General features: G+C 42.5%; 1 protein-coding gene across 1 annotated transcript in view; it reads left to right on the top strand.

Annotated features, from left to right (window-relative positions):
* Positions 1 to 402: 402 nt before the first annotated feature.
* The window catches only part of Rtf1 (RTF1 homolog, Paf1/RNA polymerase II complex component), a 57,441-nt gene continuing 38,253 nt past the window's right edge, over positions 403 to 19,590 (top strand). The window contains exons 1-2 of the mRNA XM_050134109.1: positions 403 to 610; positions 15,546 to 15,656. Coding sequence (XP_049990066.1) covers positions 407 to 610; positions 15,546 to 15,656 — 315 coding nt within the window. The 5' untranslated portion in view covers positions 403 to 406. The remainder of the gene's footprint in view (positions 611 to 15,545; positions 15,657 to 19,590) is intronic.

Below are 19,590 nucleotides of genomic sequence, written 5' to 3'. Positions count from 1 at the left end.
CAGGCAGGCAGGCAGGCAGGCAGGCAGGCAGGCAGGCAGGCAGGCAGGCAGGCAGGCAGGCAGGCAGGCTCCGGTTCCTCCACCCGTGCCCTCAGCAAGTTCCACGGGAACTGTCGTCCACTCTGGTGGCTCCTGAAGTCGCCTTCCAAGGCTGGAAACGCATGAGATTCTTCAGAGTGCACCCTGGTCCGGCGTCTCAAACTAGCTTCTAGCAGAGAATCCCTGAGAAACTCGCAGCTCCAACACCCGACCCGCCGAAAGAGACCGGGTAACTCCCGCCCGGAACCAGCAGGAGCGTAGCCCCGCCCCTCGCGCTGCGTCGGGGGTGGGGCGGGGCGGGGCGCCAGGCATTGGCGAACGGCGTGCGCCCGGCGGTGGGCGGGGCCAGGGGCGGAGCGGAGCGCGCATGCGCGGTCGCCTTTGTGTGGGTCGAGCGACGGCGGCGGCGGCGGTGGCGGCAGTGGCGGTCCCACTGGCAGGCGGGCAAGAGGGTAGTCCCGGCGGCGTCCGGCGTGGGAGCCGGGGGACCACCATGGTAAAGAAGCGGAAAGGCCGTGTCGTAATCGACTCGGATACTGAGGACAGCGGCAGCGACGAGAACCTGGATCAGGTGAGGGCAGGCCGCGGACGCGCGGGCCGGCGGAGCGGGAGGGCTGAGTCCTGGCCACGGGAGCTGTGAGCCGCCCGGCCCGAGCGTCCGACTCGCCCGGTGTCCGACCCGCTGCTGCAGCACCTTCCTGTCTCCCCGCTGAGTCTTAGGCCCTAGGAGCCAGGGCCAGGCCTGGAGACTGTGCCCCGAGGACTTGGCGCCTCGGGCCGGGAGGCGGGGCAGGGATCGGGGCTGATGGGCCTCGGGGTTTGGGGTACTGAAGGGGGCCGCTGTCTGCTTGGGCCGGTTCAGGGCGTCATGACTGTAGGCCGAGAGATCCGGGCCGGGCGAGATAGGAAGTATCGTCCGCCAGCCCCAATGGCTGGGAGATTTTGGAGGAGGTGCAAGAGTGAGCATGGGCTGTGGGAGGGAAAAATAGCCTTGAAGGTGTGGACTCTGGAAGGAAGATGAAGTTTTTCAGATCGGACATGTGGACATAGGAGGGACATCCATAAATGTGCCGAAGAGCTTCCGCAGTGTTTGGAGAGGAAGACTTAGCTGTAGTCTCTTTGGAGACTAGGGTCATTTACCGTCGAAATGGGTTCCCGTTGGGATGTCAGACAAAAAAACCTTATTCAGGGAGGAGGAAAGAGGACAGACAACTGAAAGTTGTGAACTGTGTGTGTGTGTGGGGGGGGGCATACAGGGACTGTGGCACAGGCTCTTAGCCTTTTTTTATGCAGCCGGCATTCTTTTTCACTTGAAGATCGGGGAGCAAGTATTGAAAGTAACTTGTGGCCTTCGTGTCTCGGAGTAGCCTGCATTTTTTGTGGCCTTAGTGTCTTGGAGTAGCCTGCATTGCTTGTGTAGTCTAGAAAACACTACAGGGAGGAAGCTGTTCTTGTTGCGGTACTCTGATGGTATCAGGAGGTACAAAGATGGTTTCCTCCATGTTTCATGAGTGACATAGAGGAAGAGTATGCAAGATACAATAGCTTTATAAATGGAGTAGATTACTAAATTCGGAATCTGAAATTCTGAGTCCTAATTGCTTTCTAGCCATGTGCCTTTGGTCTCCACTGTAAAGTAGAGGCATATACCATGTATTGAATTGGGCAGTTACATGGATCAAATGTTTATAATAATGTTGGTATAAGCTACAAAGTTTTTGTATAAAAACCTTCTTGGGAGTTTTCATTAATAGACCAGAGGTCTCAGAATTAATTTTGGCTTGAAAAGGGAGGACTTTTTTTTTTTAATTTAACTTTATTTTATGTGCATTGGTGTGAAGGTGTCAGATCCCTTGGAACTGGAGTTACAGACAGTTGTGAGCTGCCATGTGGGTGCTGGGAATTGAACTCAGGGCCTCTGGAAGAGCAGCCCATGCTCTTAACCACTGAGCCATCGCTCCAGCCCTAAAAGGAAGGACTTTTAAGAGAGAAAGACTGATAAGGCTTTAATCTGAAGAAAGCCCCTCCTACACACACACACACACACACACACACACACACACACACACAAGATTTTCTTTTTTGATACAGCATCTCAGACTATAGCCTAGTCTGTTACTGAACTAAACTAGTTCTACCTTGACTCTTGAGTGCAGGGTTATCAGGCATGGATCACTACACCCAGTCCAAAAAAAAAAAAAAAAAATGGTAGGGAGGTGGAAAAGTAATGGGGCCAGTAAAAGGACTATCCAAGGACAGGGAACCCTGTTTAGAGATAGGAACTGAGTGAATAAATTGAAGGCATTTTCATTGAAAGACTCCTGAATATCTACCAAAAATGTATTGCTGTCTATAAAAAGTTTTATTGATAAATTTTTAGACTGGTAGGAAGATTAGAATCTAATACCTCTGCCCCTCTATTTGTGGAGTGTAGATGTAATCATTTACATTATATCTGGAATAAATGAAATACCTTGACTAAGTGCTCTTTATTTACATGGTCACATTTTCAAATCACGGGGAAGTTGAACATGTTTTTCCTACTTTACATATGAAGAAAATGAGATTAAAGGAGCTAAGTAATTCTCTAGTAAATAGTAGAACTGGAATCTAACCCAGACATTTGCAAGTTTCTACTACATCAGGTTAGTATGTATTAATTTTTAGTTTTTCATATTGCAAAATGAGAATGTTGCCTTTAAAAATTGTTTTGATTTGTTTTAAAAATATATGATATATATATCACATATATATATATATGAATATATATCATATATAAAATATGCATTGATGTTTTCCCTTCCTGTGTGTCAGTGTGAGGGTACCAGATTCCCTGGAACTGGGGTTACAAACAGGAGCTGCCATGCGGTGCTTGGAATTGAACCTGGGTCCCCTGGAAGAACAGTCAGTGCTCTTAACTGCTGAGCCATCTCTCCAGCCCCTAAACATTTTTTTTTAACATGTATGAGTGTTTTTCCTTCATGTGTATCTGGACCATATGTGTACCTGTTGCTCATGGAGACCAGAGGAGGGTATTGGACTGCTTGGAGCTGGAGTTACAGACAGTTGTGAGCTGTCATGTGGGTGCTGGAACCAAACCCAGGTCTTCTGCAAAAGCAGCACGTTCTTCTAACAGCGGAGCCATCGCTCTAGATCTTGGTTTGTTTTTGAGATAGGTCTTGCTATATAGTCTGTGCTGGCTTTGTACTTGGGGTTCTCCTGCCTCAGCCTTCAGAGTTTTGGGATTACAAGCATGAGCCCCCACCACACCCAGCTTCGTGTCCAGCTAGGGAATAATGTTTCATGACCAGTTTCCATGTTGTTAAAACTCATGTTTTTAAGATACTCTAAATAGAGAAAGTTATCAAATCAACTAGGGAGACTGTTTAGGGTGCTTGGTAAAGCCTTCCTACAGCATCTGTTCCAAATAGGAGTGAATTAAACTGCCAAATATTCTGACCTTAATGATTTTTAATGAGTGATTGATTGGGTGAAGTGCATCTATTGGTGGTAGAGATATTTTACCTGATTCACAAAGAGCATTTCCAGGGGCTGGAGAGATAGATGGCTCAGTTGGTTAAAGCGCATACTGTTCTTGCAGAGAACCTGGGTTCAGTTGGTGGCTCACAACCATTTTTAACTCTAGTTCTAGGGGATCACATCTCCTCTTCTGACCTCCACAGGCACCAAGTTTGTGGATGATACATAAGCAAACATACAGGCAAAACACTCAAACACACAAAGTAAAAATAAACATATCTTTAATAAAAAAGTATTTCCAAAGTAAATGAAGGTTGCAACTTTTTTTTTATTTTTATTTTTTTAGGTTGCAACTTTTGATGTAATTCTAAATATCTATTTGAAGAAAGAATGTGATGTTTGTATATGATTCCACAAATGTTTTAACAGCAATTCTACCTTCCCTTCAGCTACTTGTTGGCATGTTTGCAATCAGATGGGAATTGGATCAAAAGTCCCTTTCCTTGTGCATCCTAACAGGAGCACCAGTGCCTTTTCTTTGTTTTTATTGTTGTTTGTTTTTGTCTGTTTAACACTGTGCCTAGCCCTCAAAGGAATCCAAGAGAAAGATATGTCTTCTGGGTGGCCTTATCAAAGTCGTTTAGAAGAAATTTATAGTCCACCTGATTTTAGGATCTTGAGTCTGTAGAACATAGGCAGTGTATCCCAGGTCTTTCCTGACTAATGCTGAGTTTTCATAGGAGGCTTCACATTGGGCTTGGCTAGTTCATGGTCCTATGGAAAGAACAAACCATGACAGTTCTGCCAATGTCTAATAGGAGACTGGTGCACGGTTAGTAAGGAGGCTGTTCCTGAGTTTTCAGGTGGGAATCTAACCCATTATGTCAGCATTGCTGTAGCGTCTCCCAATGAGCACTTCCTGAACAGTCGGTAAGCCGCTTGTGCTTTCCTTGGTGGTTAGAAGAAGGACTGCCTGTGTTGTTTATTTAAAATGTAGATTGACTTTAAAAACCAACACTATGTATGATGCATATGAACCAGTTTAAAAGGCACAAATGATATAAACAAAAAATTAGGTTGGGGGTTTGAGGGGCATAGTTTCTACCTCTGGTCTACTAAATCAGACCCTCAGAGACTGAAAGTCCTGGATTCTATATTTGTAACAAGTACAGGCTAGGCAATTATGATTCATGTTCATGATTGAGACCACTACTTTGTATGTAAGTTCATCTTTCTTAGTAAGACATTGTAACTAGTTGGGGAGAGAAATAACTACTTGTTTCCTATAGTGTATCCAAGTTAAGGGCATACATGCACCCGAAGAACTTGACAAGAGGTGTTTAACATGGCAAAGCGGCTAGCGCATTTAAATCTCTAATATGATTAATTGGTGGGGTGGTTTTTGTGTTTTCGTTGCTGCTGCTGTCATTGAATCCAGGATATCATTTGTACTAAATTGCTTTGCTTCTGAACAGTATACCCAGCCACTAGAGGCGCTTTATTTGTTTAACTTTGAAAAAATTTGATATATATGGATAGTTTTCCCTGCATGTATGTTTGTGTACCACATTTATGCCTGGTGACTGCAGAGAACTGAAGAGGGTGTTGGGTCCCCTGGAACTGGAGTTCCACATGGTGATGAGCTGCCCTGTGGGTGCTGGAAATGGAACCAGGTCCTCTTAACCATTGAGCCGTCTCTCCAGCCCTAGAGATTTTTTTCTTTCTTGAGTCAGTGATTCTTTTCTTCTTAGGAAGGTATTTGTATAGTGTGTGTGTGTGTGTGTGTGCATGCACTCGTGCTCATAAAAGTAACACTGGAGATTAAACCCAAGACATCATACATGCTGGACATAGCTGTGCCACTGGGCTATACTTCCAAGCCTTGGAGGATTTTCGTTACTATCATGTAACTTGATAGTGACCCTGGTTTTTATTTGGCTGCGCTATTCCTTTTCCATTTTTAAACTGCAGGATACTTGTCATTGATGCTTTACTCAGCCCTAACCTACCATGGAAGTGCACAGCTGTAACCCTAGCACTCAGGAACCTGAAACAGGAGGAGCAACAGTTCAAGGCCAGACAGAACTACATAACAAGACTTCCTTCTTCCTTCCCTCCCTCCCTTTCTTTTTCTTTCTTGCTGCTTTGCCGGTCACAAAACTTATTCAGGTATATTCATACTAAAATGTTTTATAGTTTTCTTTCTTTCCTTTCTTATTTTTCCTTCTTTTTTTAAATATTTATTTATTTATTATGTATACTATATTCTATCTGTATGTATGTCTGCAGGCCAGAAGAGGGCACCAGACCTCATTACAGATGGTTGTGAGCCACCATGTGGTTGCTGGGAATTGAACTCAGGACCTTTGGAAGAGCAGGCAGTGCTCTTAACCACTGAGCCATCTCTCCAGCCTTCTCTCTCTCTCTCTTTTTTTTTTTTTTTTTTAGAGAGAAAGTGTTTCACTTATATCTAAGCTGTCCTGAAACCTATGATAGTTTGCCTGCCTCAACTTTCCAAATGCCAGGATTACAATGTGACCCACCATTCCTGGTTTTCCTCCTTGCCTCCCTCCCTGCCTCCCTCTCTCCCTTCCTTCCTTGTTTATGTGTGTGAGGGTTCTTTAGTGCCATGGCATGTATATGAGGGTCAAAATACAGCTTTCCGGAGTTGATTCTCTGTGTGGGTCCTGAAGACTGAATTCAGGTCATTAAACTTGGTCTTGGTAGCAGGTGTCTTTCTTTATCTGATGAGCCATCTCATAGGCTCCCACTTGTGAGTGTCCCATTTTAACTGAGAGTAATGGAACTTTAGGCATGTACCACTGCCTATGACTGAAGATTTATTTGTAACACCAACTTGCAGAAAGATAAATTATATATCCACTATGTAGATGAACAAAATAGAAGTTAATTGAAACAATACTTATAATATCCAACAAACTTTTAAGTTTTCTCATGTTATCTTTACCTTTTTGTTGTTGTTGTTGTTTGTGGTTTTTTGAGACAGGATTTCTCTGTGTAGCTCTGGCTGTCCTGGAACTCACTCTGGTAACCAGGCTGGTCTTGAACTCACATAAATCTGCCTAATCTGCCTCTTGAGTACTGAAATTAAAGGTGTATGCCACCATCGACCTACCCATCTTTACTTTTAATGTTGCCCATAATCCATTAACCTTAATTTCTCCATTCTCAGAGTTAAAACAGATCTGCTTCTCCAGCTAGGTTAGATAGTTCACATCTGTAATGCCAGCACGTAGGATACAGAGGGAAAAGGTTCAAGGCTAGCTTGCATTGCACAATGAGATCCTGTCTGAAAAACTAAAACAAGGCATATACGATCCTCTTCACTCACTCTGAGTTTCTTTCAGTTTCACAAAGGGACTCAGTCTTTCCTGCCTAGCTTCTTCTGTACACACTGGTCTCTCAAAAATGAACACACAACAACCTCCCTTTATTCTTCAGAGCTCTAATATTTTTCTTAACATCTGTTCTAGTTCTCAGCTTAAATGCCATCCTTATCAGGCCAATATAAAGCCCCACATATATCTGCTCTTCCTTCATAACCTGCAATCCAATGTAAAGAAAGTGACTGTAAGCCACTCTCTCTATAAAATCCTTGAATGTGGCAAACACTTCCATTTTGTTCATCTAACCTAACACATTTGTTGAAAAACAACAATCTCTACTGTTGAGTAAACAATAAATATACCAACAGAACCAATTCTAAAATGACTTTTGGCTCAGCAGAATTTTTTTGAGATTTATTTATTATGCATACAGTATTCTGTCTACAGATATGCCTGCACGCCAGAAGAGATCCACCAGATCTCATAGATGGTTGTGAGCCACCTTGTGGTTGCTGGGAGTTGAACTCAGGACCTCTGGAAGAGCTGCTTAACCTTTGAGCCATCTCTCCATCCCTCAGCAGAAATTTTTAATGAATTTTGTTTGTTTGTTTCTCTCTTTCTTTCTCTCTCTCTCTCTCTCTCTCTCTCTCTCTCTCTCTCTTTCTTTCTTTCTTAAAGATTTCTGTCTCTTCCCTACCGTTCTGTCTCTTTCCTACCATTCTGTCTCTTCCCTACCGCCGCCTCCCCTTTCCCTCCCCCTCCCCCAATCAAGTCCCCCTCCCTGGTCAGCCCAAAGAGCAATCAGGGTTTGTATTTTTCTTAAAAGCTTTGATATCAAAGCTCCCATCGGGGTTGGACATAGAGCTCAGTAGTAGAGTGCCTGTGTAGCATACCTAGGAATGAACACAGGTGCGTGCGCGCGCTCTCTCTCTCTCTCTCTCACACACACACAATATTTTTTTTAATATTTATTTATTTATTATGTATACAATATTCTGTCTGTGTGTATGCCTACAGGCCAGAAGAGGGCACCAGACCCCATTACAGATGGTTGTGAGCCACCATGTGGTTGCTGGGAATTGAAGTCAGGACCTTTGGAAGAGCAGGCAATGCTCTTAACCACTGAGCCATCTCTCCAGCCCACACACACACACAATATTAATCAAAGCTGCGAAGAACCTTCACTCTTCTAATCATTTCCAAATAAAAGCCAAGTGAAACTAGTAAATAAGTTTCAGCAAGCTACATGTAACACCATTGTCCAAACGTAGCACTTGACAAGTTAACACTGCTGCTCATAAATTCACATTATAGCCTTCAAAATCTACTGCAGACTAACATGAAAGAAACGCTGTCAGCTAAAAGTATAACGTTTCCATTTCCTGAGTTTATGAGAAACTTTTGTATGAGAATACTTTATATCAGTGTTTTATACAAAACACTAAAGAGAGGTCCTAGGAAGTCTCTAGTAGGCCCAACTAAGAAAGACTATCCATTGCTTGCCTGCATGTGTAGGTTAGAGGATGACTTTTGGGAATTGGCCCTCTTCACCATTGGTGCCAGTGATGGAACTTTGGTTGTCCGGCTTAGTGCCATGCACCTTTATCTGCTGAGAGCCATTTCTTCACCACACCCTGCTTTCCCTTCCTTACTCTTTTTTTTTTTAAGATTTATTTATTTATGTACTTTATGTATATGAGTGTTCTATTTGCATGTATGTATGCATAACGAAAAGGGCATCAGGAATCGAACTTAGGTCCTCTAGAAGAGCAGAAAGTGCTCTAACTGCTGAGCCATCTCTTCAGCCCATACCTTCCTTAATCTGAGTATGTAGCCAGTACCCACTGTTGAATCACGTTCCTCTGCCAATACAACATTCTATGGGGTGTTCTTTCTTAGTAGTTCTCTCCATACCTGTGACTGCTTACTTTGTAGGCCACCATTCCTCTGCGGAGGCTGGAACAATTCTCAGACTGACTCCTCTACTCTTCCACCCTGGTTCCAAGTGCTTCTCTAAAATACCTTAGTGGATAGATTACTCCTCTACTTCAGACCATTTGGTGCTTTCTTGCTGTCTCCAAATGAAATATCTCTACTTCTGACCCTGGTTTGCATTCCTCTGATATTGTTCCTTCTTACTCTGACACACCTCATCCATATCCATATCCCCCCCCCCCCTTACTTAAACTATCAGTGACAGTTTCTCTTTTGAAGGCGTAAGTCACGAACAAGGCCACACCATTTTGGAGTTATGATTAATAGGGTGTTATTTATTTAAAGGGGAAAACTTACAGATCACCGTCTCAGACAACAGCCATCTGCACAACCAGGAAGGGAGTCTAGTCTCCGGAGGAACAGGAAGTGAAGAGAGCGAGCAGAGGAAATAGCCGCTTTTTTAAAGGGAGAGAGACCACGCCCCAATGGGCTGGTATCACAGCAGCTATTGGTTGGAGGGCCGCAACACTCTTTCAGTTCTTTGAACCAACCTTATTAGCTTCATGGCCTCAGCTGTTCAGAGGAGGCCGCTGGTGGGAGCCGCACATACCCTTCTCTCCTCTGAAGTTTCTGCTCGCAGCTCTTGGAGAAGCCTCTCCCACTCTCCTGCAGATAGGATTCACTTTCTTAGTGCTTAGCTTTGTTGGAACTGATTCCTTTATTTTCTTGCCAGTCTCGTACTCTTGACCTTAAATTCCATAAAACCAAGGACATTTGTATATTTTTTTTGTTATCTACCTAACCTATGTTTGAAACATAATAGGTGCTGGTAGCAAGGTAACCAACCATTCTAGTTTGTCTGGACTGAGGTGTTTCTATGAATGCAGGAGTTTCAATACTAAAAAAATTCAGGGTTGTAATGGGCAAATAATACCTAGCTGTTGGGAATTAGTTATATTTATAGAGTTAAGAAAAAAGGAGCTTAGCATGCTAATTAGTTATGAAACCTCATGAATTTTATTCATATGAGCTTTTTTTCTGTTTTCTTTTAAATACTGAAGATCAAAAAAATAGTGAAGATTGTGCCCAAGTATTAGACACATACTAGACAAGTGCTCTACCACTGAACTATAGCTTCACCCCTTTCTCTTTCTTTTTACCTTTTTTACTTTATTTTTATTTCATGTTCATTGGTATTTGGCCTGCATGTGTGTCTATGTGAGGATGTCAGATCTGGAACTGGAGTTATAGACAGTTGTGGGGTGCCATGTAGGTTCTGGGAATTAAACCAGTGCTCTTAACAGCTAAGCCATTTATCTCCTCAGCCTCTTTTTCTTTTTAAGACAGGATCTCACTATATAGCCCTCACTGGCCTGGAACTTGCTAAATTTCTCAGGCTGCCCTTGAATTCTCTGTAGCTCAGGAGTCCTTAGATTTAAGATCATCTTAGCACAAGCTCTCCAGTATCTCAGATTATAGGTTTATGTTATCAGTCCAGTTTCTTGCTTTATTTTAGGTCCCAGTTTGTGCTCTCTACTTAAATGTGGCCTTTGAACAGTGTGATTGAAACTGCTGTACAGGCTAGATATGGTACCACTTCACAACTAGACCTGTAGTAGATTGGGCACTGAGACATTAAGCACATCTTTGGTTCAGCTTAAATCTGATAGATCAGAGTGTCACCTCGCACAGCATTCTTCTTAATACAAATCAAGGTTTTCACTGGATGAGATGAAATACAGGGATGGTAGTGAAATAGCTCACTGGACATAGAAGTGTGACTGGCCAGTGTGGAATTGTGGAGTGGGCTATAGGGAAAAGGTAGATAGGTTTTGTTGTTGTTGTTATTTATCATCATGGAATTAGAGCCCACAGAGATCTATCTACTCGTCTCTGTCTCCTGAATGCTGGAATTAAAGGCCTGCGCTACCACCACCTGGCCACTTTTTAAAAAAAAAATTTATTTAGTATGTATACAGGGTTCTGCCTGCACACCAGAAGAGGGCACCAGATCTCATTATAGATGGCTGTGAGCCACCTTGTGGTTGCTGAGAATTGAACTCAGGACCTCTGGAAGAGCAGCCAGTGCTCTTAACCTCTGAGCCATCTCTCCAGCCCACTAAGTGATTTTTGTATGAGACTGGTCACATGGGACCAGGCTGGATGAAAAGCTCTCCCTGAGGAGGAAACTGGATACATGAGGGAAGCTCCCAAACCGGGAAGGGCAAGCAGTCTCCCCAGCAGGGCACTGCATTGTCTGCCCGTGTCACCTCCTTCTCTCAGTCCTTCATTCTTCCACTTCCAACTTCAGGTCAATAAGTTGTGTTCATTACAAAAGTTTTTTTTTTATATTTTATTTATTTATTATGCATACAATATTCTGTATGTATGTATGCCTGCAGGCCAGAAGAGGGCACCAGACCTCATTACAGATGGTTGTGAGCCACCATGTGGTTGCCGGGAACTGAACTCAGGACCTCTGGAAGAGCAGGCAATGCTCTTAACCACTGAGCCATCTCTCCAGCCCCTACAAAAGTTTTCTTTACAGAACTTCAAGTCTACAGAGTAATTCAGCTATCTCTCCAGTCCCATGGACCACTTTTTGCAAAAATACAGATATCAAATAAAACACCCTTAAAAATCTCTTCCTGTGGGTTTTGAGATGGCTAAGCAGTTAAGAGTACTTGCAACTCTTCCTGAGGACCCAAGTGTGGTTCCCAGTACCCCTGTCAGGTGGCTCCCAACCACCTTTAATTTCAGCTCCAGGAGATCTGACACCCTCTTCTGTCTTCCTCAGGCACACCTGCACATGTGCATGCACACACATACACACACAAATAAAAATAATAAAATCTCTTCATGTGTGCAATATTGTGGAGATTTTTATTGGCCTATTGTTCTAGCCATCTGAACCTAGGAACCCTCATTAGGATATAAAGAATTAAGCCATGGAGTGGTTTGATCCGAGTTCCCAGAGTGGCTTTCTGGATTGAGCTCCAGAAGTGAAGAAGGCGGTTTTCACACTATTAAGGTCTTGTTGTCTCCACACTACTATTGTAGTGTAGCTACTGTGCTACACAAAGTGAAAGTGCTTGTCAGATATACTGTTAATGGATGGAAAGCCGTTTGTTGGGTATTTAGTATAAAGTGATCTCTTGTTTTTTTATTTTGTGTTTATTTTTTTGCTATAGGATCTTGCGCTCTACCCCAGATGGTCTAGAAATCCTTCAGTCCTAGGCTGGCCTTGAGGTTGTGTCAGTTTTCTTTTTCTGTCTTCCAAGTGCTGAGGTTACAGACTGATGATGCCAGATAAGAGGTGTGCGTGCGTGCATGTACATTCTTATGTATTTATTTATTTTTCAAGACAGGGTTTCTCTATGTTACAGCTCTGGCTGTCCTGAAACTTGCTTTGTTCTTTTTTGTTTTGTTTTTTTGTTTTTTGAGATAGGGTTTTTCTGCGTAGCTTTGGAGCCTATCCAGGAACTCACTCTGTAGACCAGGCTGGCCTCGAACTCACAGAGATCTGCCTGCCCCTGCCTTCCAAGTGCTGGAATTAAAGACGTGTGTCACCACCACCCAGTATATAATAAATAAATCTTTTTAAAAAAAAAAAGAAAGAAAGAAAGGCATTTGTTGCTCTTGCAGAGGACCTGGATTCTGTTCCCAATAACTATCTGTAAATATCTAGTTATCTGTAACTCCAATTCCAGGGAATCCAAGGTCCTCTTTTGATCTCCTTAAGCACCCATTTGATATGCATGCATACATACAGGCAAAACACTCATACATATAAAATAAATCTAAAAAGTTAAAATCTTTTTAAAAAGGGAAAGGCTACTGTTACTTGTTACAACATGGATGAATGTCAGATGTGTAAATATTAAATCAAGCCATATTTATGCCAGTGAAATGGCTTGGCAATTAAAGATACTTGCTGCCAGGCCTGATAATCTGATTTTGATCCTCAGGATCCACGTGGTAGAAGAGAACAGAAACTCAAAAGTTGTCCTCTGACCTCCCTCCATATACATGTGCACACAAAAAATAATTTAAAAATTTACAATGAAAAGTAAGAAACCACTCTCAAAGAGGCTGCAAGACCATGTGATTCCATTCTCATACCAGTCTCTAATGGGGAAATCTGTAGGGGTGGAAAACATGACAGTGATTTCCGGGAAAGGGGGAGGAAATTTGGAGTGATGCTGGGTCCCGTGTCTTGGTTTTGGTAGGTTTTTTTTTTTTTTTTTTGGTTTTTCGAGACAGGGTTTCTCTGTGGCTTTGGAGCCTGTCCTGGAACTAGCTCTGTAGACCAGGCTGGTCTCGAACTCACAGAGATCTGCCTACCTCTGCCTCCTGAGTGCTGGGATTAAAGGCATGCGCCACCGCCGCCCGACTGGTAGTGTTAAACTGTATGTATTTGCTATTTCTTACCTTGGGGTATGTGTGTGTTTAGTTTTCAAAAATAGGATTTCTCTGTAAGCCTAGCTGTCCTGGAACTCACTTTGTAGACCAGACTGATGTCCATCTCATAGAGATCCGCCTGCCTCTGCTTCCCAAGTGCTGGGATTAAAGGTGTGCGTGACCACGCCCAGCTACTTTTTTTTTAAACCATTAAGCATAAATACTTCATTGTCATAATATACATTTGGTCTGTAGGAGTTACCTTTAGCCTTTTCAGGATCTGGTGTACTTGGTCTCCAATGACACGAGAAGAGTGGCAGACATCTCATGACCACTTATGAAGAAGAAGCATGCCCGCTGTTAATCTCAGGTCATTTTCTCATCCTGGCCAAGGAAGGACAGTACTCCTAAAATAGCAGGGGACTGGCACAGGAAAACAGATGCTTTGTAACAGTCTGCTTGAAATCTGTCCTGCACTTCACTTCTAATTGCATAGCACTGCAGTCATCAAGGGTTGCTCCTGCCAGTATTGATTAACTGCACTCTCTCTGGCACAGTAGGAAATGTTTTAGACTAGTAAATCATGGCTGCATTAGGAGCCAGGATTCTGCTGCCAGGTTTAAGTCCTGTACTCTCATGTACTCCTGTTACTAAGTACATTATACAGCTTAGGGACAGGACTTAACCTCTTCTGCTCCACATACTGCCTTTAAAAATGTGTGTGTAAGGGGCTGGAGGGATGGCTCAGTGGTTAAGAGCACTGGCTGCTCTTCCAAAGGTCCTGAGTTCGTTTCCCGGCAACCACATGGTGGCTCACAGCCATCTGTAATGATGTCTGGTGCCCTCTTCTGGCCTGCAGGCATACACACAGACAGAATATTGTATACATAATAAACAAATAACTATTTAAAAAAATAAATTAAAAAATTAAAAATAAAAAATTAGAAGAAAAAAATGTGTGTGTAAGGGGCTGGAGGGATGGCTCAGTGGTTAAGAGCACTGGCTGCTCTTCCAGAGGTCCTGAGTTCAACTCCCAGCAACCACATAGTGGCTCACAACCATCTGTAATGAGATCTGGTGCCTGTTTCTAGCGTGTGGGCATACATGGAGGCAGAATGTTGTATACATAATAAATAAATAAATCTTTTAAAAAAATGTGTGTGTAAGCACTAGAGGGGTGGCTGAGTATGTTAGGGCACTGGCTGTTCTTCAGAGGCTCTGGGTTCAATTTCCAGCACCTCTACACGGTAGTTCACAACTGTCTGCAACTCCAGGTCCAGGTGATCTGACACCCTCACACAGACACATACATGCATGGAAAACATCAATGCATGTAAAATAAAAATAGATTTTTGAAAAAAAAAGTGTGATGCTTGTGTAAAATTGTGTGTGTATGTATGATGCATGTGCATATATATGTGTGTATGGGCTGATGTATGTGCAGAAGCCAGAGAACAACTTCTTGGAATCTGTTCTTCCCTTCCACGCTAATATGGGTTCTGAGGACCAAACTCAGGTCATCAGGCTTTTTTTGAAGCAGGCACTGAGCCATCTCACCAGCCCACCAGGTGCTTCTTTATCTCTCAATGGGATGATAGTTTGTATTGAGTTATGGTGAAGAGCAAGTGTCAGATGCAGAGAAAAGTGCCTGCTGTCTAGTAAGAACAGTCTAATGTCAACTTGTGGTGTGATTGCAGAGTAGAGCAAGTGACCCTTGGTCATGGTTTTGAACAACCGGACTGAGAATATGGGAGAAGTAATTGGAAACCATGTGACAGTGGACAATCCCCCTCCTTGTATTTAATCACCAGGACAGGGCATAGATAGTGAATGGGAGTATTGGCATTGTCAGATCAGAGCTCTGGCCAGCACGTGTCCTACTTACTGTGGGGCCCTGGACTGTACATCAGAAAGATAACCTCCTTTTTCTAATTTACATTTTCAAAATATAAAATGACCCCAGAAATGTATAGTTTATGGGCTTATTTTAGATAGAATAGCCATAATTGCAAAAATTTAACATGAACTACAATAAAAAATTCTTGCAGTATATTGACTTTCTACCATTTGAAACATGAAGCAGATTACCTTTGCAAACATATTACCATTCAGTATCAGTGGTCAGTACTCAACAGTGTAGAGAGGAATCTGAAAGTTCCATTTTCTGTTTGTTTCACTCCTCAAGGGAGGGCAGATTTTGAAGCTTCAGTTTTGCACCATGAATTCTGGTCTCCTGTGTGCTCAGTGCTCATGGGTGTACTAAGTTGAACACAGGCATGAAGAGATCAAGGTTGGGCACTTTTCTGTTGAGCACAACTGATGTGACTGTTTCTACCCAATTAGGAGCTCTTGTCCCTGGCAAAGCGGAAGCGCAGTGACTCTGAGGAGAAGGAGCCTCCTGTGAGTCAGCCTGCAGCCTCGTCAGACTCCGAGACGTCGGACAGTGATGATGAGGTGGGTGTGGAGGAGCCAGGACTTTGTGGTTGGCAAGCATTTAATGAAGATGCTTCCTAAAACTAACACCTATAACCCGAGACCTACAAGAACTTAGTAGGGAAAAGAAATTGTGTAAGCAAAGCTTGAATTGTACACATTACCTGGTGGCCATTTTTTACTGTGGAAGGACCAAACATTAGTTACTTCTTTTTTGTTTGTTTGTTTTTTTGAGACAGGGTTTCTCTGTAGCTTTGGAGCCTGTCCTGGAACTCACTCTGTAGACCAGGCTAGCCTCGAACTCACAGAGAACCACTGCCTTTGCCTCTCAAGTGCTGGGATTAAAGGCGTGCGCCACCGCTGTCTGGCCATTAGTTACTTTTTAAAGGTCATCTTTTAAATACTGCTTTCACATTAGAAAACAAATTCTAAGTCAGGCATGTGGTACATGCCTATAATCTCAGCATTCAGGAAGCTGAAGCAGAAGGATCAAGGCCACTTAGACAAGGTCCAGTCTCAGAAGAAAGATGGTATAGAAAAAACATAGATGCTGTATTTATTTTATGGTCAGTACTGTGAAACACAATGCTTTCTCTAGGAAGACTGATTTGCCCTCCCTCAAAGTGATGGCATTAACTTCAGAGGAAGGGAAAAGACAAACCAAACAGCTGTTCATGTGTCTAGGCCAGGGCACTTTTCACAAACGCCCCGTGAAGCACGGTGGAAGATGGGCGGCGGCGGGTATTCTCATTTGACATAAAGGACTTTTCACCATAGTGATTTCCTGGAGAGAGACATTGCTCTCTGTTCAATCTCTTGTTCTACAGTCTAGGAGAATACTTCTAACACATTTTAAAATGTTTATTTATTAAACTAAGGTTTAATTAACATCTGAACAGTATTTACCAGTTCTCCTTGTATGTAAATTGAGGCTGTTTCCATTATAATAAGAATATATATATTCTTATTATATAATATATATATATTCTTATTATATATATTATATATATATAATAAGAATATATAATAATATAGTAATATTCTCTTAGTCTTAAATAATTCAGCAAACGACTGCTTCCCACAGTAAGAGGTAGTAAATGTTTATTCTTTTTCCAATGCAGGAACTGTAATTTGCCTCAATAAAATTACCTGATCTATTAAAAAATTTGTGAGGCCTCTGAACTGTTAATTTGATTTTCGAGTGTTTTTTTTTAATGCATAAACAATACAGAAAAATCTTGTTACTGTTTGTTTTGAGATAGGGTCTCCCTCTGTAGTCTTGATTGGTCAGGAACTCACTATGTAGTTGGGGGAAGCATTAAACTCCTGAGCCTCCTGGGAATTGAACTCAAGGCCTCTGGAAGAGCAGCCAGTGCTCTTAACCACTGAGCCATCTCTCTAGCCCTTTAAGGTTTGTTTGTTTGTTTGTTTGTTTGTTTGTTTGTTTGTTTGAGACTTATTTATTTATTATGTATATAGTGTTCTGCCTGCATGTATCCTTGCAAGCTAGAAGAGGGCACCAGATCTCATTACTGATGGTTGTGAGCCACCATGTGGTTGCTGGGAATTGAACTCAGGACCTATGGGAGATCAGGCAGTGTGCTCTTAACCCCTGAGCTCTCCAGCCCTTTAAAGTTTATTTTTAATTGTCTGTCTGTGTGTGGGCATGTGCATGTGAGTGCCAGTGCCTGAAGAGGCCAGAAGGGAACATTAGATTCCCTTAAACAGAGTTACAGATGATTGTGAACTGCCTAATATGGGTGCTAGGAACGAACACCAGCCCTCTGTAAGAGTAGCAAAGCATTCTTAGCTTCTTAGCCTTTTCTCCAGCACCCTATATGAAGTTCTTGATGCCTCCTGATATTCCCACCCGTCCCCCCAGGCTTATTGTAGCTCCATCTGGTGGGGACAAGCAATGTCTGTGTCCAGTACAGAGCAATTCAGAGTTAGAGCAAATGTTTTACTGCTTTGGATAGTTGGGAAGGTAACAAAAAGGCATTTTCATTTTTCATTCTGCTACTTTGGCACTAGAACACTCAGTGCTACACCATGATCTGGATTTAGGTTGCTGTAGATTTTTTAGGTTGAGTAGGGGATTCCTAAGGAATCCATGAAATAGGGACTATTGTCTTTTTTTCCTTTGCCATAGTGAATATTTATCCACGTATCTGTCTGGGGATTATTTCTGCTTTGAATTTCACATCTTTGCTACTTGCAAACCAGCCTTTTAAAAATTTTTGGTTGTTGAAGTGGCTATCCTCAGTCAGGTGGATCGTACATGTGCCAGAGCTTCACTGGGGTTTCTTCACATATGCTCCTTTATTTTTGTCTTTGTCTGCTTGGTTATGGTTTTTTTTTTTTTTTCTGCTTTTGTTTTGTTATTGGTTTGGGACAGGGTCTAATATATGCAGCAGTCTCCTGCTTCCACGTCCCAAGTGCTGAATCGTAAGTATGAACCGTGCCTGGCTAGTCTTGCTGTTAGTGAGTCATGAATATGTGCATATTCTCCTGTCCCCTTAGATTTTGTAGGACAGAAAATTGATGAGAACACTTAAGTTTAACCTTCTAAAATTTTTATTTACTCTTCTGTGTGCAAGTGAGTGTAATGTATGTATTTGTTCATGCTTACGGTGATGCACATGAAGAGGTCAGAGGACAATTTACAGAAGGAATCAGTTCTTTATTTCCTCAATGTGGGTTTCAGGAATTGAATTTGAGTCATCAGGCTTGGTAGCATGTGCCTTACTCGCTGAGCTACAAACCAAGAACAACTAATTTAAAGGTCAATGGGAGGTGGGCATGGGGGCACAAATCTGTAAGCACTTGGAAGGTAGAGGCAGCACGATGAGGAGTTCAGGTCATCTTTCCCTACACTTCAAGCCCAAGGCTAGTCTAGCTACATGAGACCCTGTCTTGCAGGGCCTGGGTAGAGGAGTTAATGAATAGTTTGTCACAAGGAGAAAAGCTCTTTGGTTTTTGAGCAAAATAATAGCTACTTAATTGATATAAGGGGCAGGGGGAATGGAAAATTTATGACAATTTTCCATTTAGAAGAATATATTCACCAGACAGTAAGTATAAGATCCAACAAGTGAAGGAATAAGTGGATGTTTCATGCATAATATTTTTAAGCGGGTAGCCCTAGGTTTAGTAAATATGCTGATGTGTTATTTGGGGCAAATGATTCTTGCAGCACACATAAAAATAAGAAAGGCTCATTCTGTTTCATATGAACCAAGCCTCAGAAACTGGAAAGACTTCAGTGGCAGAAGGTCATAATACTGGCTAAGGGTGTAGCTCACAGTTAAGGTGCATGTTTGCAGTGCTTGAGGTCCTGGCCCAGTTCTTAAGGGCTGTTGCTGCAGCCAGGGGGTGCTGGCGGCTCACGCTTTTAATCTCAGCGCTGGAAAGGAGAGTGAAAGGCAGGTGGATCTCTGTGAGTTCCAGACCAGCCTAGGCTACACACAGAAACCTTATCTTGGGGTGGGGGTGGGGGAACGCACTTGCTGTTCTTGCAGGAGATCTGGGTTTGGTTCCCAGCACCCTGGGTCAGTTTGCCTACTGTCCCTAACTCCCGTTCTGGGAGATTCCACACTCTCTCCAGGCACTCGTGGTACATATACATATATGCAGGAAGAATACTAATACACATAAAATAAAAATAAGTCTTTAAAGCATAACAAAATCAAAAGTTCAAGAATTCTATGTGAGACACATTCAAGAGTCCTTTTTAGAAACAGCTACCAGCTAGATAAAAAGGAAATGTAGTTCTCCCTTGTCCTCAGTAAAGTTCTTTGAAAGTCTAAAGAACTTTTGTTTTGTTCAGAACTGAGTATCAGCTACATTTAAACAAACTAAAGAAATAGCAGAAATTAATGCCTGAACAATAATTATTATTTGTTTGCTTTTTCTAATGCTTGAATTTTAATTTTTTTCCTGATTAGTTTTTGAGGCT

Source organism: Alexandromys fortis, unplaced genomic scaffold, assembly GCF_014885135.2.
Source record: "Alexandromys fortis isolate MF-2015 unplaced genomic scaffold, M_Fortis_MF-2015_v1.1 scaffold_6, whole genome shotgun sequence".
Classification (NCBI taxonomy): Eukaryota; Metazoa; Chordata; class Mammalia; order Rodentia; family Cricetidae; genus Alexandromys; species Alexandromys fortis.
The sequence above is the reverse complement of the archived record's forward strand: the minus strand, read 5'-3'. Positions and strand labels throughout refer to the sequence as shown.